Genomic DNA, 24,329 nt, shown 5'->3' with positions numbered 1-24,329 from the left:
ACCATCTGCTTTTGTTTCCTTCCCCACTACTACCTATGCAAAAGCAGGCCAGGAATAAGATATATTGGTGGCGTATAGCACCATTTATTTACCAGATAATCTTAGTCCCAATTTTCATTTTTAGATTTCTTCTGCTTGAAAAATTTTCGTGTCTAATCTAACCAGCTCTGAGACCTGTGTTGGTAGCTGTGAAAGGAACATGGCCCAGAAATCAGAGCAGGGTGGCTTCAGGTAGAAAGAAGCCCTACTTCTGGCAGTAAGCAAATCCTGTCCATGAAGCAGGGACCCCAAGGTTAATGCCTGCCAGCCAGCCAGGGCTGCTCTGCATGCCAAGCATGCAAGTTAATGAGCTTCTGAGATTACTCCTGTAGTGCTAGATTCAGGCTCTTCCTATCCCAAGAGTTAAGCCACAAATGGAAAGCTGCTTAGGTTCAGCCTCTGCATTTAAAGTTACTGGCTGTGCTCAGGGGACTACAGGGGGCCAGGGAATGAACCTGGGGAGCTGAGAACCTGATGAAAGCAAAGTATTGTTCTTGACCACTGAGCTGTCTCCCAGATGCTAAATCCTGAGTCTAAAATTAGTTTTAATATGTTTTCTAAGAAGAATTCAGTATGAAAACTCTAATCAGTTTTCTTCAAGCCTCCAATAAAATCAGGGGCAGACACAATAGTAATGTAGGTAGGACACTTACCTCGCAATTGGCCAATCCAGGATCAGTCAGGCCCAGCATCCCATACAGTGCCCTGAGGCTGTCATCAGAGTGATTCCTGAGTGCAGAGCCCAGAGTAACAATTCACCTTGCCCACCACCTCCATTGCTGGGTGTGGCCCAAAAACCCAAATCAAAAAATGCTGAATCATCTCACATTTTTGAGGCCAACCACCAACTTTTCATGGCTGTTTCCCTTTGTTCCTCCACAATTAGCCTCCCTGTCCTTGGAGGAGGGGGCCCTGGGAAGAGGAACAGTACTCAGACAAGAATCAGGACCTTGTACACAGAAAGCACACATTTTTTTGTTTGTTTGTTTTTTGGGTCACACCCGGCAGCACTCAGGGGTTACTCTTGGCTCTATGCTCAGAAATCGCCCCTGGCAGGCACAGGGGACCATATGGGATGCTGGGATTCGAACCACCGTCCATCCGCATGAAAGGCAAACGCCTTACCACCATGCTATCTCTCCAGCCCCGGAAGCACTCATTTTACCTTCCAAGTTCTCTCTCATAGATTAGAGTCTTTAAACTAAATACGAAATGTGTCAGCATTTATTCCTAAATCAGAAGAATCCCTAAAGAAAATAGACAATGTCTCACCTAAACTAAAGTCTAAGTGTTGGTGGCGCCCCAGTTACAGGCAAGCACTACCTGTGAGGTAAAGCCTGCCTGGCTGATTTTACACGTAGGAGTGGTTCATTTGGACTCAATATTCCTAAATCAGGCTTGAAATCCTTACTCTTCTTTTCCCTGAATCTATTTAGGTTTCAATAAACAGTAACTAGCAACATGTGCATTTCATTTAGCAATGTATTTCTTTAAAAAAATACTTGCCTCCAGGATAATAGGATCTGAAAATTTATTTGCTCTTTGTCAGCTAAGGTGCTAGAATTATGTTTATCTTAAAGATAGTGATCTCTTAAATCCCAGAGGAACCACTAGGCTAACTACAAGGTCTGCTTTACTATGTAGCCAAAATTATATAAACACATTTATTAAACAAATATATTTAAAATAACCTGATTTATTTAAATATTTGGGTGCACCTCTATTTTTGTGATTATAAAATGACCCCATAATGATGAATGTTCTTTTATTATGAAAATTGCTGTTCCATTACAGCCAACATTCCGAAATGGTATTTTAATAAACACATGTCCTGATTATAAAGTAAAGCAGAACCATGATAAATTTTTAAAAACTGATTAACATTTGCTGATGCTCACATAAATCAGGACACTCCGTCTGCTCACCCTGGTGTGAGGAGGAGAGCACCGACCTGTTATTCAAACAGCTACTAGTGTTAATTGTACAGTATAAACCGAGCACTTGAAAAAGCCATAAAGCGACAGTCAAATGGTGAGGTGTCACACAATACTTTGGAGATGGGAACGACAGAGCTTGCTTCCCTGCCTTCCCTCTCTGAGTTCAGAGTGAGGTGCAGGGAAGTCACAACACTAGGTCAAGGATGGATTTGGTTCTTCGAGTCCTTCTTTCCCAGCCTGGAGCCTGTTCCCAGACACAGCCCACATGCAACAGCAGCACTTCAGGTTCATTCACAGGCTTTGCGAGTGAAGGAAGCTCCATAGAACTCGGTCAGGTTTGGATTCCAGTGTAATGGTCACTTCTGCAGCACATTAAAGAGCCCAGGAACAGAATTTCCTTACATTTTCTCATCAGGCAGCAGGAGACTATTTGATTTGTTCTATGCCAGGGGTCAAGGGGTGGTCACGGGGTTACACAGAACCTCTCCCATCATGAATACCCTGGTGGAAAAGCCTAGGAAAAGTGAAATGGCTGTTTAAAGTTCCTCTTCCACCAGCCACTCAGCAGTGGAGGAAGATGCACATGATTGCAGGGATTTAGGAAGGCCCAGTGTGCTGCTGTAGTTTCTTGTACAATGTGCCCTTGTGCACAGACCTGGAAACTGCAGGCAAAGCAGAGATTCAGAAGCTCATCGACTTCATTCCTGTAAGAAGCCTGAGAACTTTTTTCACGAGTTCAAGTAGCTGCCATACTCTTTAGTGGAGGAAGGAATATCTTCTTCCTTACCTGGATATTTTTGTAACTCAACATGGGCAGAAGCAGGTCAAGATGACTTCAATCTCCTTCTCAAGCCTCCCTTTAATGATACAGTCCTTTTTCCAGGGCTCCTGGGTAAGGTTTAGAATGAATCACCAAAGAAAGATGTTCTAATTCACCACCACAACAGCAAGACACCAGATGGTGCAGTGACCCCTGGAACAGATAATCTAGCTGCTACAGCCTAGTTAAGCTTCTCACGCTGGATCTGGAAGTAACATGCCTGGAAAAAAATTCAAAACAATTTCAAATTTACTTTGAAAGGAAATGCATAAACATAGTAATTGACACGGACAAGGGGTGTTGTTATTATTTAAGGCAAAACAAATTAAGTTGCTGTTATTTTCCCATTTTCTTACAGTCTTATGCAATGCCTGTTTTGCTGAGATGTAAGCAGTAAACAACAATTTTTACATGCTCCACTAATTCTCAAAACATGTTTATGAGCTCCTAATCTTCACTAAGTAAATACTCTGATTTGTTAATCCATGACTATATTCCATATGGAATAGGATATTATATGGCACATTTGTAACAATTATAATTAAATCATTATGTTTGACAGGAATATAGATTAAATATCATTCCAGAGCTGGCTGAGTCATAATTTTCAATAACATAATTTTAAGATGTCATAGAAATTCTGAAAGTATTCAAATTTGGAAGTCAAACCAAAAAGAACATCTCACCCAGATAATATTTTCCATCTTGTCTTATTTAGAATAAGTCTTCAGAAAGAGATTACTATCACCATCATAATCTAATACATGTCTCATCAGAATGCCCGCTTTCCTCAGCTTGGATCGCTGGCTAACAGTTCTGATAAGTGAGGGTATATTTCTCATACTTAGTAATAAACATTTATTTGGCTTAAATATGAATTTCCCTTCTGCTGTATTAGGTTTGTATATATTTGGGCTTTTACTTCCAAATATAAGGATTTATACTGGCAAATATAACCTTGATTAAATTTCTCTTTACTTGGAAAACTCAGCACCAAAAGATACTTAGAAAACAACTTGTGGGGCAGGCAAGGTGGCACTAGAGGTAAAGTGTCTGCCTTGCAAGCGCTAGCCAAGGAAAGATCGGGACCGTGGTTCGATCCTCCGGTGTCCCATATGGTCCCCCCAAGCCAGGAGCAATTTCTGAGTGCTTAGCCAGGAGTAACCCCTGAGCATCAAACGGGTGTGGCCCGAAAAACAAAAACAAAAACAAAAGAAAACAACTTGTATTCTTCATTGTCTTTAAACAGCCTTCCAGTTTTAAACAGAAAGAAATATTCTGCTTAGGGACAGCTCTAAGGGACTTTGAGTACATGCTAACTAATTCTTGCCTCAGAATTTACATCCAAAGTTTTGGCCAGGAAACAAATAGTATTGGGCTGTTGAGAAAACCTTTACCAGGTATAGATTTGTATCTCTTTCAGATAAGCTTGTTACTTCTAAAAACTATTTCTTAGTCAGACCATAGGAAGTTAGTTATCTGTATCAGCTCCTAAAACAAAATCTGTTTCCTTAAAAAAAAAGGAAGTTTAATAGAAAAAATTGGCTCCTTGCGAAATCCCCTAATCTAGATCAGTATTGACATCCAGGGCCTAGATGGACAGGAACTGCTTTGAGATTTTTTTGTTTTGTTTTGTTTTTTGGAGCCATACACAGTGATGTTCAGGGGTTTCTCCTGGCTATGCACTCAGAAATCACTCCTGACTTGGGGATCATATGGGACGCTGGGGGATCAAACTGCTGTCCATCCTAGGCTAGTGCCGGCAAGGCAGACACCTTACCACTCCGCACCACTGCTCCAGCCCCTGCTTTGAGATATTAAAATTCATCTTATTTCTCTCTCTCTCTCTTTTTTTTTTTTTTACTTTATTTATTTATTGATTGATTGGCTTGTTTTTGGGCCATACACAGTGGCACTTAGGGGTTACTCCTGGCTTCTGCACTAAGAAATAGCTCCTGGCAGGCTGAGGGACCATATGGGATGTAGGGAATCAAACCAGGTCCCTCTCAGGTCAGCTGCATGCAAGGCAAAACACCCTACCACTGTGCTACCTCTCTGGCCCCTCATTAATATGTGATTTCTAAAGCATATCAACAATGTTCTAAAGGCACTTAATATTTGTGCTAAACTTCTATAATAAAGGAAACAACAGTTAATGAGGTTCTTATAATGTAGTAAATGAGGGAGTTAGAGTTATAAACCTATCTAAATTTAGATTTTAAGAGTTATTCATGGGGCTGGAGTGGTGGTGCAAGCAGTAGGGTGTTTGCCTTGCACGTGCTGACCTAGGATGGACTGCAGTTCAATCCCCCGGCGTCCCATAAGGTCCCCCAAGCCAGGAGCGATTTCTGAGCACATAGCCAGAAGTAACCCCTGAGCATCACCAGGTGTGGCCCGGCCCCCTCCCCACAAAAAAAAAGTTATTCAATAACTCTATTTACCTTCAAAGTGGTGAACATTATGCCCTGTTCCCCATGCTGAAGATAGGGGTCCATCAGATCCTCAATCAGGTGAACCTCAGAGCCCAAGTTTCTGATCCTGCCTCAAAGAAAAGATATTAAATTATTTCTACTTTCATGTGCATCCTGGTTGTCACCGGGTGTGGCCCAAAAACAAAACAAGGTAAAAGCAAGGGAAGAACTGGAGTGATAATCCAGAAGATTTAATCCCTGACCCCACCAGGAGTGATCCCTATGTGCAGACCCAGAAGTAAGACCTAAGCACCACCTGTAATACCCCTTACCACTCCCCTCCAAAAAGATAATGGTTAATATTAAAGTTAGAATAGACTGCTCACCTGGCCCGTAGCACCACATATAAGAAAACAGGAAACAAGTCATCCATGGACCATAAGAAGTCTTCCTGAAGAGATGCCAGAACATTCTGAGAAATCTCTTCAAAGGTTTGCTGGATGACTTTAAGCTTGTCTGAAGGGGTGAATGTTGTACTGTGATAGTAGAAAAAGAATTAAATACCAGAGAGTTTTTTTTAAGAGCCTTCTAATAAAATTTTTTACAATATATCTCCAAGGCTCTCATGTGTGAAGTTGAATATATTAGGTAATACCAGCCATTATAGGGTTGGAGAGATAGTACAGTGGGTAGGGTGCTTTCCTTTCAAGCTGACCCAAGTTCAATCCCTAGCATTCCACAGGGTCTCCTTAGCACCAACAGGAGTGATCCTAAGTATGGAGCCATGAATAACTCAGAGAACTGTTGGATATGGATTAAAAAAAGAAACAAAACCAAAACCCCAAAACAAAACCAGCCATTAGAAAATGGCTTTGGAGGAAAAACTTCAACACACTTTCACGTGGAAGAACTCATTAAGCCATAACTAACTTTCTTTTTGCCATGTGGAATCGTCTTTTTCTAATATTTGCTCTTTCCTAAGTGTCCAGTTAGGCTAATTTTTACTGATCTAAAGATGTGATTATGTAGATAGATTTCTGACCATGTTCTCTACCCTAACATCTCATAAGAGCTTTACTGATCTTGAGTTCACTGTCTAGCATGACTGTTAAATGGGGAGGGGGGGCTGATACTTAAGAGTTTAGGTAAAGAGAAGATCTCCCTAGGGCCAAGGAAACAGCTCAAAGGTAGTACGTAGAGATAATATTGGTGTTAAGGAAGTTTGCCTTACCCCACCAATCCTGATTTGACCCTCAGCATCATATGGTTCCCCAAGCACCACCAATGATCATTCCAATCACAGAGCCAAGAATAGTCCCTGAGAACTAGAGTATGACTCCCAAACCCAAACAAGAAAAACCAAAAAAACACCCAGCATGGCATAGTCCCTCCAGTACTGCTGGTATTATCCCTATTTTTAAAAAAGAAAAAGAAAAGGAAGAAAACAAGAAGCTCATTAATATGTAATAACTATTCTTGTTTAATATTCCAATGCCAGGGCCTAAACTCAGGGCCTAACAAATACAAGACAAGTGCTTTACCACTGAATTATGTCTCCGGTTCCACTACTACTTAGGTTTTTAAATTTTTCTGACAAAAATAAATTACCTGATTTGCTGTAGACATTCTACAGCTGAGGCAAAACAAGCATCTTTTGTAGTTGGCAAAACCTATAAAAAAAGGAGAATTCATAAAAATCCAAGAGGAAAGCTATCTATGTAGTAACAATAATTCTGGTTCTGATGGCAGGATACATCTTTGGTGGACAGTTAATAATACTATCCTACCAAAGTGAAGTGTAATAGTTTTGCTATATTAAGTCTCCCACATCAAGAAAATACATATAACAAAACAAATCTACTATACCTTTTTACTCTCTCCAAGAATTGACAAGGTCACAGGCCAAAATTTCCTAAAATAAAATATTATTAATCAGAATTACTACAAACAGTTATTTTTGGCAATTAAGCACCTTCAAAACAGAGGCTATATTGGTTTCTCAATCGCCACTTAAAAGTAACTATTGGGGCCAGAGAGATAGCATGGAGGTAAGGTGATTGCCTTTCATGCAGAAGGTTGGTGGTTCAAATCCCGGCATCCCACATGGTCCCCCATGCCTGCCAGGAGCGATTTCTGAGCATAGAGACAGGAGTACCCCTAAGTGCTGTACGGTGTGACCCAAAAACCAAAAATAAATAAATAAATTTAAAAAAAAAAAAAAAAGGAGGAGGGCCCAGAGAGATAGCACAATGGTGTTTGCCTTGCAAGCAGCAGATCCAGGACCAAAGGTGGTTGGTTCAAATCCAGGTGTCCCATATGGTCCCCTGTGCCTGCCAGGAGCTATTTCTGAGCAGACAGCCAGGAGTAACCCCTGAGCACCGCCGGGTGTGGCCCAAAAACCAGAAAAAAAAAAAAAAGGAGGAGAAGAGTTTCTGAGGCCGGCGAGGTGGCGCTAGAGGTAAGGTGCCTTGCAAGCAATAGCCAAGGAACGGACCGCAGTTCGATCCCCTGGCATCCCATATGGTTCCCCCAAGCCAGTGGCGATTTCTGAGTGTGTAGCCAGGAGTAACCCCTGAGCATCAAACAGGTGTGGCCCAAAAAAACAAACAAACAAAAAAAGTAACTATCATTTGGAGTGGCATGATGGTAAGGCATTTGCCTTGCACGTGGGCTGACCCAGGCCAGACCTCAGCCACATTCCATATGGTCCCTCAAGCCAAGAGTGATTTCTAGAGTGCCTAGCCAGGAGTAACCACTGAGCGTCACTGGGTGTGTCCCCTCACAAAAAAAGTATCATAGATAGGATTTTTTATTTTCATTGTTTTAATTTTTTTTGTTGTTTGTTTGGGGGCCATGCCTTGTTTTACTAATGGCTCTGCTCAGGGATTACTCATGGCTGTGTTTTGGGAACCATATCTGGCATTGGGTAAAGGCCAAATTTGGTCAAATTTGGTCAAAATTGCTCAAATTTTATAATTAAGAACTTTTCACTTTTTTTTGATAATGCACATATTTTATTACTGAATGGTGGGTGATCAACTTTATCATGGCACTAGAAAGAAAGCATAGTCACTAAGCATAAGAATATTTTATAACAAAAAGAGCACTCCTAAAATCTATTTTTTTCTTTCTTTTTTTGGTTTTTGGGCCACACCTGGCGGTGCTCAGGGGTTACTCCCGGCTGTCTGCTCAGAAATAGCTCCTGGCAGGCACGGGGGACCATATGGGACACCGGGATTCGAACCAACCACCTTTGGTCCTGGATTGGCTGCTTGCAAGGCAAACGCCGCTGTGCTATCTCTCCAGGCCCCTAAAATATATTTTTTAAAAGATAAAATAATACCTTCAATTTTTTTAAAAGTGGGACAATGGAATGTATAGATAAAATTATGTACACAATGTACAAGATTTTATATAAATACGAATAAAATCAATGAATTACAAAATATTAATCAATTTAGTCTTGAGATATTTAGGTAAGAAAATTACAGCTATGTATACACTGAGGATCTATAAGTAAAGCTTCATTCTCTCCCTTAAAATACATGGAAACAGGATTGTTTCCTCCTCCTTCCAGTGAGGAGGTCATTTGCCTTGCATACAGCTGATATGGGTTTGATTCCTGGCATCCCATATGCTCCCCTGAGCCTGCCAGGAGTGATTTCTTTTTTTTTTTTCTGTTTCAAAAATTCCATTTATTCCTACAAATTCCATTTATTGTAAAGATGTCTTTTATTTTTCTTAAAACCCATAGATGAGTGAGACTATTCTGTGTCTATCTTTCTCCTTCTAACTTATTTCACTCAGCACAATAGATTCATATTCATCCATGTATAGAAAAATTTCATGACTTCATCTCTCCTGATGGCTGCATAATATTCCATTGTGTGTATGAACCACAGTTTCTTCATCTGTTGAAGGGCATCTTTGTTGTTTCCAGAGTCTGGCTATTGTAAATAGTGCTGCAATAAATATAGGTGTGAGGAAGGGATTTTTGAATTATATTTTTGTGTTTCTATGGTGTATCCCTAGGAGTGGTATAGCTGGATCATACTGGAGCTCAATTTCCAATTTTTTGAGGAATCTGCATATTGTTTTCCATAAAGGTTGGACAAGATGGCATTCCCACCAGCAGTGAATAAGAGTTCCTTTTATCCACATTGCCGCCAGCATTACTTGTTCTCATTCTTTGTTAATTTTTGTTTTTTTTTATTTGTTTGGTTCTTCTTTTTCCCTTTCTTGATATATATATATAAAACCTCTAGATGCACTCCTACCACTTTCTTTTCTTTTTCAAACAGAACCACATAACTTGAATCATCTTGTCCTGCCTCATAAATTGGGGGGGGGGGGGGAGAAACGGATGGTACCAAGACCAAACAGTCTCATGAACATTGAGTAGAAATAAAAAGTGATCAGACTTAAACACCAAACTCAAAGTCAATGACAACAGAAACGATACCCAATCTACAACAACTATACACAGAGGGGACCAGTTATGTTAGCAGTCGGGGGGGGGGGGGCCGCAAAGCAGGGAGATATAGGATGTATGCTGGAAACAGGGGTGGAGGGAGGACAACACTGGTGGTGGGAATGGCCCTGATTCATTATCACTATGTACCTTAAATATTACTGTGAAAGATTCATAATCTACTTTGTTCACAATAGAAATTTAAAAAATCTCCGCCAGGAGTGATTTCTTAGAGCAGAGCCAGGAGTAACCCACACACTGCTGGTGTGGCCCCAAAACAAATAAACAGAAACAGGACAGCAGAAACAGCAGGAAGGGCATAGCCTTACCTGTGGCTGACCTGGATTTGATCCCCAGTTTTCCCTATGGTTTCCTGAGCCCCGATAGGGGTGATCCTTCTTTTTCTTTCCCTCTTTCCCTCTTTCCCTCTTTCCCTCCCTCCCTCTTTCCCTCCCTCCCTCTTTCCCTCCCTCCCTCCCTCTTTTCCTCCCTCCCTCCCTTCCTTCCTTCTTCCCTCCCTCCCTCCCTCCCTCCTTCTCTCTCTCTCTCTCTCTCTCTCTCTCTCTCTCTCTCTCTCTCTCTCTCTCTCTCTCTCTCTCTCTCTCTCTTTATTTTTGGGTTTTTGGGTCACACCTAGCTCTATACTCAGAAATCACTCCTGGAAGGCTCGGACCATATGGGATGCCGGGATTCGAACCACCGACCTGCATGCAAGGCAAATGCTTTTCCTCCATGCTATCTCTCCGGCCCCAAGACTAATAATTCTTAATGGTCAAGCTAAGATATAAAAATTAAAGATTGAACACAAAAAGCTAAAAATGGGAGAAATATTTGTTGCCAGAAGCAGAAATTATTGTCACAGAACCAAGTCCATGAAGAGGACATCAAGGATTGAGAGTTTTCAGTTATTCCTGGAAGCATTTGTCTGCGCAGATTAATATTGATTTTTATTCTGTCTTACTACATGATAGTTATTTAAGTAAGTATCTACTACTATAGAAAATGTACTGATTTCCTCTAATGAAGAGGTCATTTCCAATCCAGGTACCTACTACAGTAAATATTCTCAGCATTGGGGTTTTTCTACATTATTCTGCACAGATCTTGCCTGTCACCTTTGGGAACTATAAAAGGGCAAAGGTACAATGATGCATCCTTGAATTAAACCAAGCATTCGCCTACTGGAATTGCTAAAACCTATTTTAAAGTAGAAATTATGGATGAGAAAAGGCTTTAAGAGTAACAAAGACTAAAATATAATATTTTCTTGATTATATTTATTTTGCCTTAAAGAACTGTGAAATATTAAACAAAATAGTGTTTAATTTCTAAAAACATGTGAATGAAAGACATTCATAAAGATAATATAAAAATTCAGGTGCTTATAGGGAGATTCCTCCAAAAACTGGAAATCGAGCCCCCATAAGACCCAGCTATACCACTCCTAGGAATATACCTAGGAACACAAAAATACAATACAAAAATCCCTTCCTTACACCTATATTCATTGCAGCACTATTTACCATAGCAAGACTCTGGAAACAGCCAAGATACCCTTCAACAGATGAATGGCTAAAGAAACTGTGGTACATATACACAATGGAATATTATGCAGCTGTCAGGAGAGATGAAGTCATGAAATTTTCCTATACATGGGTGTACATGGAATCTATTATGCTGAGTGAAATAAGTCAGGGAGAGAGAGAAAGATGCAGGATGGTCTCATTCATCTATGGGTTTTAAGAAAAATGAAAGACATTCTTGCAATAATAACTTTCAGACACAAAAGAGAAAAGAGCTGGAAGTTACAGCTCACCTCGTGAAGCTCACCACAAACAGGGATGAGTTTAGTTAGAGAAATAACTATGTTTTGAACTATCCTAATAATGAGAATATACTAGGGAAATAGAAAGCCTGTCTAGAGTACAGGCGGTGGTTGGATGGGGAAGAGGGAGATTTTGGACATTGGTGATGGGAATGTTGCACTGGTGATGGGTGGTGTTCTTTACATGACTGAAACCCAAACACAATCATGTATGTGATAAAGTTGTTTAAATTAAAAAAAAAAATTCAGGTACTTGTCCTACATGAAGCTGATCCCAGTCGAATCCCTGGAATGTTCAGACCTTTTGAGCACTACTGAGCACAAATCTAAGATTTACTGGGTATGGTCCCAAAATAAACAAAACACACCCCCAACAAAATGCATTCAGGAGAATGAACAAGGAGCACACTGATCTTTAAAAACTTAGAATAAAGCTGAATACCATTACTTTTCTAAAGAAGATATAGGCAATAAGCAAACTACAAAATTCATAACTAGTTATCAAAGTCAAGATAATGCTGTCTGAATTTTAATTACAGCCATTGGATCCTATTGATAGAAATAGCACTTACCTCTGTACCCCAAGAAAGCCCAGGAGAGCAATATCAGGCTGCTTATTTAGTCTCAGGACACATTCCCAGTAAATGTCTTCTTCACGATCATTATCGAGGGCATAAAGCATAAACAGTGGAGGGTAGAGCCGAGGGAGCAACACAGGAAGCAATAACCCAGAACTTGTGACCACGTAACTACAAAACATTGGAGAAGAATCAATATTAAAATTGAATTAAAATTTCAGTTTTTAAAGCGGAAATCAAAAATTGGGAATTATAAAGAAGTTATTGGGGCCAGAGAGATAGCATAGAGGTAAGGCGTTTTGTCTTGCATGCAGAAGGACAGTGGTCCAAATCCCGGCATCCCATATGGTCCCCTGAGCCTGCCAGGAACGATTTCTGAGTATAGAGCCAAAAGTAACCCCTGAGCGCTGCTGGATGTGACCCCAAAACAAAACAAAACAAAATAAAAAAAAAACAAAACAAAAAAGAAGTTATTGTATAACTCTTTTACATACAAAATTGGCACGAGTACCATAAATTCTTTACATTAATCAAAATCTAAACCAATTTGCTTCCATTTTATGGCTGATTTCTCTGTGAGCATCAGATCAGCATGATGGTCCTTTGCTCAGTATCTTGTGCCCAATCTCCACCATGGAACAAGTTCTTTAGGAACTCAATTCCTAAAAGGAATTGTAGAGACGACTTCACCCAACTATATTGTTTTGGAAATCAGGAGCTAGAACCAAAGGGGAAAAAAAAACCTTTTCCTTGAAATTCTGTGGAATTCCCCACACACTTCACTACTTCCAGTCCCTCTACTTACCCTGGCTCTGGTGATTCGGATCTGGAATCGGGTGACCTCCCAGGACAGAAGGATTTCCTCTCTGTGGGCAGAGGAGCAGAGAGGGGAATCGTGCTGCCCTCTTCAGGAAGTTCGGGAAATAGAAACCTAAGTAGTTAAAAATCTGTAATTACACAATTATATGGCCAGAGGTGTAGAAAAGAGTAAATAACTTTACCTAACCTAAAGATCTATGAAATAAAAACTTTATATAAAATAAAAATTTATCTTCCTCAGATTTTGAGGATATGTCTGGCGATGTTCACCTTATTTGCACCAGGGATCACTCCTGATGCCCAGAGAACTTGGAATGCCAGCAATCTGCTCAGGTTGGCTACATGCAAAGCAAGTGCTCTACCAACTAGGCTAATTCTCTGCACTTACTCAAATTTTATCTTTTCAGGGGATGGAGGTTGGGGCCACACTCAACAGCACTCAGGGGTGACTCCTGGCTCTGCCCTCAGGCATTACTTCTGGCAGGCTTGGAGGAACCATGAGATGCAGGGGATCAAACCTATATCAGCTAAGTACACCCTTCCCACTGTGCTATTGTTCCAACCCCTCCCTCAGATTCTTAACTTCATTTCATATAGGATCAAATAGAGTGTGAAGGACTGGACAGACAGCACAGGGGTTAAAGCATTTATTTACCTTGCATACTGCTGATCCCTGACATTACATATGGTTCTCGAGTAATCGCTGAGTAAATTACCCTGAGTAATCCCTGAGCAGAGTTAGAAGTAGGCCCCTGAGCACCATTGTGTGTGGCTCAAAAACATAGCGATAATACCAATAAAAAAATCTTGATGAGCTGTTTTATTGACAAATCAGTCTTTTCAGAGGCCATTAATTTAAAAATAGCAAGAAATATCAGTAAAAATGGTTTAAACACACACATTAAGAATGAAAATCCAGGGGCTGGCGAGGTGGCGCTAGAGGTAAGGTGTCTGCCTTGCAAGCGCTAGCCAAGGAAAGGACCGTGGTTTGATCCCTCGGCGTACCATATGGTCCCCCCAAGCCAGGGGCAATTTCTGAGCGCTTAGCCAGGAGTAACCCCTGAGCATCAAATGGGTGTGGCCCCAAAAAACCAAAAAGAAAGAAAGAAAGAAAGAAAGAAAGAAAGAAAGAAAGAAAGAAAGAAAGAAAGAAAGAAAGAAAGAAAGAAAGAAAGAAAGAAAGAAAGAAAGAAAGAAAGAAAGAAAGAAAGAAAGAAAGAAAGAAAGAAAGAAAGAAAGAAAGAAAGAAAGAAAGAAAGAAAGAAAGAAAGAAAATGAAAATCCAATTAATGTAAACATTTTAATTTTTTTGTTTTGTTTTGTTTTTAGGTCCCACCAGCTGGTGCTCAGGGGGTTACTCCTGGCTCTGCGCTCAGAAATCGCTCCTGGCAGGTAAGGGAGACCAGTGGGATGCCAGGATTTGAACCACTGTCTATCCTGGATCGGCTGCGTGCAAGGCAAACACCCTACTGCTGTGCTATCTCTCCGGCCCAAATTTTAGGAGCGATTTCTGAGCGTAGAGCCAGGAGTAACCCCTAAGCACTGCTGGGTGTTACCCCAAAACCAAAAAAATTAAAGGTTAAAAAACAAAATATCTTTCCAAAAGATCAACAGCTAAGTAATTAAGTATTTTTTTTTCCTCCCAAGTTTTAAATTTTACCTACATTTTCTCTTTGGACTCTTGATGCAAATAGTGAGTTCTATTATTAACAAGTTTATAGTTAATAGCTTATAATCTTTTATTTATTTATTTTTTTTTTGTTTTTGGGCCACACCCGGCGGAGCTCAGGGGTTACTCCTGGCTGTCTGCTCAGAAATAGCTCCTGGCAGGCACGGGGGACCATATGGGACACCGGGATTCGAACCAACCACCTTAGGTCCTGGATCGGCTGCTTGCAAGGCAAACACCGCTATGCTATCTCTCCGGGCCCATAATCTTTTTTTTTGGGGGGGGGGGTTTGGGTTGCACCTGGCAGCGCTCAGGGGTTACTCCTGGCTCTACACTCAAAAATCGCCCCTGGCAGGCACAGGGGACCATATGGGATACCGGGATTCGAACTACCGTCCTTCTGCATGAAAGGCAAATGCCTTGCCTCCATGCTATCTCTTCGGCCCTGCTTATAATCTCTAATGTGCTATATTTATCTTCTAGCTAATGTTAGAGCTGACATGTCTTGCCCTGTGATCTCCTCAGATCACACTATTCCCTTAAACCTATTTCCAAATGCTAATTTTTTTTTACTAATATAGAGGTTATAAATATAAGGACAGTTACTGGGACAAATTTATAAACTTGTATGTAATTATCTCAAATAGTAGTTATTAAATTAAATCCAGTAAGAGATGGCAACTTTCTAAGTTCCAAGTTCACATGTTATGAGAAACTCTTCTGAGTAGATGCTTATTTTCTGGCCTCCTCGTCCCCACCAAAGCTTATGCTCAGATACTACCTTATTAGTCAGGTTTCCTTATCTTCTATTCAGAATATCACCCTATCATCATTTCCTCTGACACATCAGGAATTTTATTTATTATTTTTTCACTAAAATGTGAGTCCAGTGAGAATACATTGAAATTTTTTAGGTGGGAGGTAGTAGTCTGTCAAGGGACGGACTATACATTCCAAGGCAAACGATACCATATAGTCATATATTTTTCTTTGAGTGTTCAGAGGTCACTGTGGGTGCTCAAGGGACCCCACAATTCTGGAGACCAAACCTGGGGCTCTAGCAAGCAACACAGATGCTCTGGTCTGCTGAGCGATCTCTCTAGTCTGCTGAGCGATCTCTCTGGTCCCACTATTGTAGGCTATACAGACACAATTTTGTCTATAAACACAAATAAACTAGGAGGTTTCACATCAAAATTTTATTATACTTAATGAATGCAAAAGGAAAAAAATGAACAAAAGCAAAGCTTTGTGGTTTTTTATATTTATAGCCTAAATAATGTCAAAAAACATGCTTCCATTATTTCATTCATATAAGGAACTGTGGTATAAAACCAATTTTAAATTCATAATTCTGTGATAAAAGGGAAACAGTAATGATTCGCTGCAAAGCTGTGTGCTCTAGATTCAGGGTAAAGATGCTCAAACTTCAAAAAAAGCTATTACTTCACACCTTGTCAACTTTAAAGCTTTATTACCTCACCAACCGGAAAATTCGCTTGAGGTAAGATTTAATCTCCTTCACTGCCTCCTGTAACAACCTGCGGTTGGCTCCCACGCCCACATAGGTCATCCTGTACACAGCCACGAGTGTCTCCATGAGCCTGCCCAGCGGGTGCAGGGGCGTATCACAGGCCTGGGCAAGAAGGAAGCCAGACATTCAGTCAGTGTGCTCTAAAGCAGATTAAATAAGCAATCATTTCACAAATGATAAGTAATTTTCACAAAGTTAGTGAAAATCATCATGTATAGCTCAGCTCATTAAGTTCATTACTCAAAGTCCAGTTCTACTTTTTACCATTTCTTTTCATCTTTTGTATGAAACTTAAATTATACAGTGTAACTTCAATTAACTGTTTTTAAAATTAATAGGATCACACACATACAAAAAATGTCAGGAGAACAACTGGACAGGAAAACTCAAATATTAATTTTTGAGGAAATTAGCAACTAATTATAAGGAATAAGCATTCCTAATCTTAATCATAGAATCATCTTAGTATCTTGTCAAATAAATAGCTTTGGATGTACTAATATACAGAACACTAAAAGAAAGGTTCTATCACACTTTAAATTTATTTTTTTGGTTTTTTGGGCCACACCCATTTGATGCTCAGGGGTTACTCCTGGCTAAGCGCTCAGAAATTGCCCCTGGCTTGGGGGGACCATATGGGACGCCGGGGGGATTGAACTGCGGTCCTTCCTTGGATAGAGCTTGCAAGGCAGACACCTTACCTCTAGAGCCACCTCGCCGGCCCCAACACACTTTAAATTTATAAAAATGGAAACAAAAATGTTATCCTGGGGGATACTTTGTTAATAATATTTAAAGGGTCAGGAGGCGTGGTTTGGCAGTAAAGTACCTGCCTAACATGCCTGAGGTCCTGGTTTTGATTTCTGGCACCACTAAAGGAAAAAGAATGTCTATTAACCCCTGTCCCAGTTTTTAAGAATTTCCTTGAATACTTTATAAAATTTAAAGTTCTGATGTCATCAGGGTCATCTTGTTGTAGAAATGTGCATTTAGAGTAATGCAAAAATTAGTGAACTAAATGCTTCAACAGCAAAAACAGGATTAGAATAACAAGTCTTAGTAATATCTGAATAGCATATGGTGGTAGAGGCATCATTAACTCGTAAGTGCTCTGTGTGTGTCAAACCCAGACCTTGTATATGCAAAGCCCGTGCACTCTCACAGAGCAACATCACAACCCCTAGAACAACATATTTTTCACTCCAGTTTACCTTTATTAAATATTTCTTGATGTCCTCATATTTCTCCACAGAAAATGCACCAACATGCTGAGGAATGAATTCCAAACTCTCTAGGGTCTGAGTCTGTGAACGACTTAGTATCTCTGGACTGTAAAAAGAAGGAAGGAAGCACACTTTATTTCACAATAATAAAGCAAGATAATTGTAATGAATCAGGCACCAGTTAGAAATAAAATGGAATATCGAATACAATATTCAGCCCAAGAAAGCTCATAAAGGGTACCTGGCCTGCAATTAGGCTTATAGAACAGTCTTTCAAAACTGCCTTTAATGTTATTTTGTACCAATCACAAAAGTTAATGAAGTGTCTACAACATAATCTATGATATTGGGAAATACTATACACCTGGGTAGCATTAGTTTGAACAGTAAATTTCCCTCAAATCATTGTCCCTATTGCACTTTTTTCCTCCTCTAATTCCTTTAGAATTGAAATTTTTAAGTTTTTAGAATGAGGATCAGAGAGGGTGCTTCTCTAGCAAGCAACCTGGCTCCATTTCTGGCATCAGCTATGGTCCCGAAGTACTCCAGGCGTGTTCCCTGAGCACAGAATAGGAATAAACTGAGGTCTAACTCTACCTAAGCCCCCACACAAAAAGCACTAAAACGTTCTGCAAGTTCTGTTTAAGCTATAATATTGTCTTTAGCTCTAGTTACTTTTTTCTTGTTTTCCTGGTATTCAGTTTGCATAATTTCTTTCATCTATTTTCAAGTTAAGGACTCAATTCTATTCCGTTATCAAGTCCACTATGATTTTCAAAATCTTAGTTCTTTTCTAATTGGAAATTAAAATTAAAATTCACAATTTTAATTTTGTTCTTCTACTTACTTACTGATATTTTAAACTTTTGTATTTGTTTCAAGGCGGATTGTTTTTTCATGTGTGTGTGTGTGCATGTGCTTTACATCTCGTCAGGTGTGTGTGTGTGTGTGTGTGTGTGTGTGTGTGTGTGCACGCATGCACTTTACATCTTATCAGATAATTCCAAAATCTAGGACAGGTTATCACATTGTCTAATGTTTGTCTTTCCCCACTGAATTAAGACTTTCAGATTTCTTTGTCACATCATTCTGGTTTATATCCTGGACATGTGGAGCATGATATTGTGAGACTCTGGGTCTTGCTAATAATGTTCTATGAAGGATGCTGCTAGGCATGACAGTAAATGTGAAAAGTGAAACATCTCCATAGAAGAATCTGCATGTCAACTCAGCCCTTGGTCATACTTGGAAACTAACATTCTTGATGATGATCACAAAACTTTTCCTCATAAGGGCATTTTGTGCTTCACAAACTCTCTCAACAGTGTCATTTCCAGCTAACATCTGTATTCATTCTAGGACTGTCGAATTTGGGCAGCTGCTAATAAAATAAGCACAGGGAGCCTTGCCTATCAGTCTGTGTGGCCAGTTCCAAACACAACCCTGAGAAGAACTTCTATAAACTTCCCTGGAAAGGTATGGCTGCCTTTGTGGGAGTTACTCACATCCTTATCTCCCAAGCATTTCACCATTTCTCTGGCCAAAAACTGCCCGCTTTTGTGAATGTGCTATCTTAAGGACCAATAGAATAGAGAGAGGCCAGAAAATAGTCTAGCCATGACACTTGGTAGGGCCTGAGGGTCAAGCAAAGAAGTTCTGGAGTACAGGTTCTTACAAGCTTCCTGGTCATTGCTGCTCTAGCTGTCACCAATGGTAACCCCTGCCACTGAAATGCTAGGAAACCAAGGGCAAGAGAAAACAAGTCAAGGCCAGTGGAGAGTCTCCACTTTATCTGAGTTTCCCAAGTCTCTTCCATACACTAAACCACTTACTCCAGTGTAGTTGGTTTTGGTTTTGCTGGTTTTTAGTTAGTCTGATTGTTTGTTTTCTGGATGTTGTCTGTGTGTACCATAACACTTACTTCCAAGTTTCAGGTGACAGTGATATCAGTGAAAGACACTGAAGTTGAAATGCTCACCACTACTTAGAAACTTGCCACTGCTTCAGCGACACTTTAAATCAACTGTTGTCCCAGGACACAAGCTGATATGCATCCCAGAGTTTGTACATACTTGGCCGTGCGCTCTGCTGGGTTTTACACTTGAGCTCAGCAGAAGACAGAGGGGTTGGTATGTTTTTACTATTTTACCCAACATTAGAAATCTATCACTGCACTTTAAATTAAATTAAACTATACATTTAAATTAAGTGTGGAAATCCTCAACTATATAGGCTTTAAGTCTCAATCACGCTCTGCTCTTTACTGGGGATCCTCCACTCACCTGCCCCGGTGCTGGCGCCGACTGCTGGTTAGGGCCACAGCAATGTTTTCCCAGGCTTTCCAAGCTTCCCCATGGCCTGGGACATCACAGCCCAACTGATGCCAGCATTCATCAAACACGGCTTTCCACTTCTCATCAGCAGGCACAGCCAGGCTTCCTAATTTCCTGCTAATAAAGTCATGCCAAAAATTTGTGAGTCGTGGAGTTAACATTAATAGCCTATCAAGCTACGACCCAGGTTTGATCCCTAGCACTCCATATAAGGTCCTGGGCACTTCCATGAATGATTCCTGAGTTCAGGGCCAGGAGTAATGCCTAAGTACCATCAGGTATGCCCCCACCCCTCCAAAAAAAGAAAATACCTCCAAAATTTATCAATCACTTCTTTTGTGCAAAAAAGAAAAAATCTGAAAAGAAATTTTCTGATATGTAATTACAAATAAGGCTTCCAGTGAAAAAAATTCCTAGATTAATTGGTTCTATTTTTAAAATGAAAATTTTAAAGTGAAGATTTTTAGAGTTCCTGTTTATTAGATACTCAAGTATGTAAATTGTTAATTATAAAACATCAAAAATTATTCCTTTGCTGGGGCTGGTCTAGAGAGTAGGGCACTTGCCTTCCATGTGGCTGCTCAGGTTCAATTACAAGCACTTAATATGGTCCTCTGTGCTCTGTCAAGAATAACTCCAGGTGCAGAGCCAGGAGTAACCCCCGAGCACTGCTGGGTCTAACTCAAAGGCTTTAAAAAAATAATTCTTCTGCTATCTGCATTTCAGACCCGATTTCACAAAAATGGCTAATTATAAAATAAAGATTATTTGGTGTTGTACATCTTGTAATAAGAACTATAAAATGCACTACATACTGAGGTTGAAGAATTATCTACTAAGAGTAACATGGAACAAAAAACTAGACCACACTTCCCCAGAACAAAGAATCTGAGATGCTGCCACACTATGGAAACAAAGCGGAGGTAGGGGGGCTGGCGGCAGTGTGAAGGGCCAGAGTGCGAGCTCAGCTAGTGCCCACATGGAGTTCCCCAGAGCTGCTAGGTCCTCTGAGAGATGCCCAATATGGTCCAACAGCAGAAGCAAATGCAACAGCTAGCCTGGGATAGACTCTCGGGACAGTGGATATAATCCAAAACCACACAAGCAAAAAAAGTAAATTTGGAACAAAAAAATTCAGTATTTAGAACAGAACTCCTACTAGTTACTCACAAAACTTTGGGCCGGTCTTTATCACTCTCATACAGGCTAGGCTTGAAGTAGCTCCCAGTGATTTTTATTCCAGATCCCCACTCTCCGCTAAAGTAACCTTCAATGTAATCTCCATTCGGCATAGTCAGTGTTCCCTAGGTATATATAATTGGACAAAATGTGAAATTTGAGAAAGTATTTTTAAAACACAGAGAAAGAAAGAAAAGCACCGAATGGTTAATATTTTTCTTTATAAACTTACTTTACTTATTTTAACCCTTTTCTTTGTTTTATTTTTTGGACTTAGTTCAGGGAATTGAGCCAAGGACCTCACAACCCAAGTCTACTTTTTTTAAAGTAAAGAAAAGACTGGTAAAAGAGTGTATATGAAAGAGAAGTCAGTTCCCAACCTTTCCACTTAGAGTCCAATCATCTGAAAATTCTCCCTCATAGATAGTATCATCTTCAGAAAGCAATACTCCATTTCCCTGGGCAAGAAAGAGAAGTCACACATATAAAATCAGAGTAAATGAAAGTATATGCACCTATTATTCCCAAACTTGAAGCAGTACTAAGTAGAACATTATTAAGAGATTATTTAAATAGTGAAGGACTCAAGGGTTCTAACAAGTCAGTAAAATGATATGCAATATTCCACTCACCATCATTTTGTTAAGGTGAAAGTTTCCTTCATAATATAATCCAAATTGGGTCACTACAACCCCATTCCCTTGACATACATCATCTTGCCACATTCCCATATATTTCTCTCCCCTGTAGAGAAACAGAAGGAAAAGGAAAATCAATGACGAAAGAATGAAACGAGGGAAAAAAATTTCCAAATAGGAAAAATAAAGTTTTCTTTGACAATTCTATTACCTTTTAGTTGTAACAAGCAATATTCAGTAATTATTTGGATCTACTTAGAAGCAGGTTTGAGGAGAGAGGTTAACTGTGGACAAGGGTGGAGGGAATGTAACACTGTTGGTGAGATTGGTGTTAGAACACTGACTGCCAGAAATATCTGTATTAGAAGCAACTTTGTCACCTATGGTGTTTAAATAAAGACATTTATTTAAATATATTTTTAACTGGGAGAGAGAAAGGAGGCTGGGAGAAAAAATATTTTTAACTGAAGGATAGATAATAGGGTATTACTATACAAACAACAGAAATGGGGGCCAGTTCATGGTAGACACAACAAAGAAGGGGGAAGTGCAGATAGGGCAGAGAAGGGAACACTGTGACAATGATAGTTGGAAACAATCACACTGGACATAAACTAGGTGCTGAAAGGAGATAAAGTGATATGCATGATACCCCTTCAGCAGCAATATTGCAAACCAGTGTCTAAAAGGAAAAAGTAAAAGAGGAAGAGGGAATGGGAGATGGGAGAGGAAGAGAGGGGGAGAGGCAAAGAAAAAGGGAGAGGGAGGAAGAGGGAAGTGGAGAGACAAAAAAAGACAGAGACACAGATGGAAGGAGGAAGCAATGGAGGGACAGAGGGGGAGAGAAAGAGAGAGACACAGAGAATGTCTGTCTCAGTGGCAGGCAGGGGAGGGCAGGAAGAAAGCTGGGGACATTGGTGACAGGAAATGTGCGCTGGTGAAGGGTGTTATATGACCGAAACTCAATTATCAACAACTTGTTGACTGTGAAGAAAAAAAAAGCAAATGTATTATGAATAACCTTATAGCCATGATATTTAAATAAGGTAATTAAAAAAGAAAAAAAGAAAATTAAAAAACCATTACTTTTAACTGTATAAAGTGAAGCCTGATAACTCTTCTTTCTTATTAAAGTTTTCCTCAATACTGATGATACGCTTGGCCTTCATAAAATGATCACTTTTGCTGAAGTATAGGAAACTTAATCTTTGACATAAACTTTGAGATTAGAAGAGGAATGAATACTATACCTAGTGATATCATCGAAGACACCATATCCTGCTTTCTTATCCATCACCCACTGGCCAATGAACATACTGGGAGAAGAGGAAGTCAATTTTCCACTTCGCAGAAGACCATGACCATGACGCATGTTATCTTGAAAACAGCCTTCAAACACTTCACCAGATGCATAACTGTGGTCAGAAATAGTGGATAAAGATCACAGCACTCTGAACACTGATGCTCATATTTTATACACTTTAGGAAATTAAAGTATGCCCATATCTCACTAGTAATTATAATATGATTATTTCACACTAATAAAAACCTTCATTTTTTAATAAATGAGACTAATTAAAGGTATCATGTATAATACTGGGTTAATACTGGAAAATGAAATGAGTGATCTCTAAAAAGATCATAGGTACTGAGAGAACTTAACAAGAAAAAACATCTAACCCCATTAAAAAAATGGGCAAAGAAATGAACAGACACTTTCTCAAAGAAGAAATTCACATGGCCAAAAGGCACATGAAAAAATGCTCCACATCACTAATCATCAGGGAGATGTCTATCAAAACAACAATGAGGTATCATCTCACACCACAGAGACTGATACACATCACAAAGAACAAGAACTATCAATGCTGGTGGGGATGTGGAAAGAAAGGGACTCTCATTCACTGCTGGTGAGAATGCTGTCCAGCCTTTATGAAAAATATGGAAATTCCTCAAAAAACTGGAAATTGCGCTCCTACATAATCCAGCTATACCACTCCTAGGAATATACCCTAGAAACACAAAAACGCAATTAAAAAAATGCCTTCTGCACACCTATATTCATTGCAGCGCTATTTACAATAGCCAGACTCTGGAAACAACCCAGATGCCAACAGATGAATGGTACATATACACAATGGAATAAGTGCAGCTGTAAGAAAATTTTCCTATACATGGATGGACATGGGAACTATTATGCTGAGTGAAATAAGTCAGAGGGAGAGAGAGACACAGAATAATCTCACTCATCTATGGATTTTAAGAAAAATAGAAAGACATTATTGTAATATAACTCAGCGACACTAGAGAAGAGGGCTGTGAAGGGACAGGCAGCTAATCACAAAGAGTGGTGAGTATAGTTAGAGAAATAACTATCATAACAATGTTATGAATGAGAGAAGCAGAATGCCCATCTTGAATACAGAAGGTGAGGAGAAGGAGATGGGATGGGAATGTTGCACTGGTGAAGGGGGTGTATTTTTTATGACTGAAACCCAATTACAAACATGCCTGTAATCATGGTGCTTAAATAAAGATATTATTTAAAAATAATAAATACTGGAGCCAGAGAGATAGCACAGCAGTAGAATGTCTGCCTTGCAAGCAGCGGATCTAGGATGGATGGTGGTTTGAATCCTGGCATCCCATATGGTGTCAGTGCTTTCCAGGAGCGATTTCTAAGTGCAGAGCCAGGAGTAACTCCTAAGCGCTGCCAGGTGTGACCCAACCCCCTCTCCCACAAAATAAATAAAAGAATCAAGGTTTTGTCCCTGTTTCTGTTTGCTTTGTTTGTTTGGGAACCAAACCAGCAGTGTTTGTGGGGTTCCTCCTGGCTCTGTGGTTGGGGAATGA

At 39.9% G+C, this 24,329-nt stretch overlaps 1 protein-coding gene across 1 annotated transcript in view; it reads right to left on the bottom strand.

Moving 5' to 3' along the window:
* Positions 1 to 2,884: 2,884 nt before the first annotated feature.
* ALS2 (alsin Rho guanine nucleotide exchange factor ALS2) overlaps positions 2,885 to 24,329 on the bottom strand; it is a 62,082-nt gene continuing 40,637 nt past the window's right edge. The window contains exons 20-33 of the mRNA XM_049773191.1: positions 22,727 to 22,891; positions 21,471 to 21,582; positions 21,219 to 21,296; positions 20,830 to 20,963; positions 19,609 to 19,776; positions 17,315 to 17,432; positions 16,048 to 16,205; positions 12,887 to 13,012; positions 12,076 to 12,252; positions 7,074 to 7,119; positions 6,816 to 6,877; positions 5,594 to 5,743; positions 5,238 to 5,334; positions 2,885 to 3,016 (exon numbers count right to left, since the gene is read on the bottom strand). Coding sequence (XP_049629148.1) covers positions 2,978 to 3,016; positions 5,238 to 5,334; positions 5,594 to 5,743; positions 6,816 to 6,877; positions 7,074 to 7,119; positions 12,076 to 12,252; positions 12,887 to 13,012; positions 16,048 to 16,205; positions 17,315 to 17,432; positions 19,609 to 19,776; positions 20,830 to 20,963; positions 21,219 to 21,296; positions 21,471 to 21,582; positions 22,727 to 22,891 — 1,630 coding nt within the window. The 3' untranslated portion in view covers positions 2,885 to 2,977. The remainder of the gene's footprint in view (positions 3,017 to 5,237; positions 5,335 to 5,593; positions 5,744 to 6,815; positions 6,878 to 7,073; positions 7,120 to 12,075; positions 12,253 to 12,886; positions 13,013 to 16,047; positions 16,206 to 17,314; positions 17,433 to 19,608; positions 19,777 to 20,829; positions 20,964 to 21,218; positions 21,297 to 21,470; positions 21,583 to 22,726; positions 22,892 to 24,329) is intronic.

This window comes from Suncus etruscus, chromosome 5 (genome assembly GCF_024139225.1).
Source record: "Suncus etruscus isolate mSunEtr1 chromosome 5, mSunEtr1.pri.cur, whole genome shotgun sequence".
Lineage (NCBI taxonomy): Eukaryota > Metazoa > Chordata > Mammalia > Eulipotyphla > Soricidae > Suncus > Suncus etruscus.
Note: the sequence above shows the minus strand (reverse complement) of the source record. Positions and strands in the feature narration are given on the sequence as shown.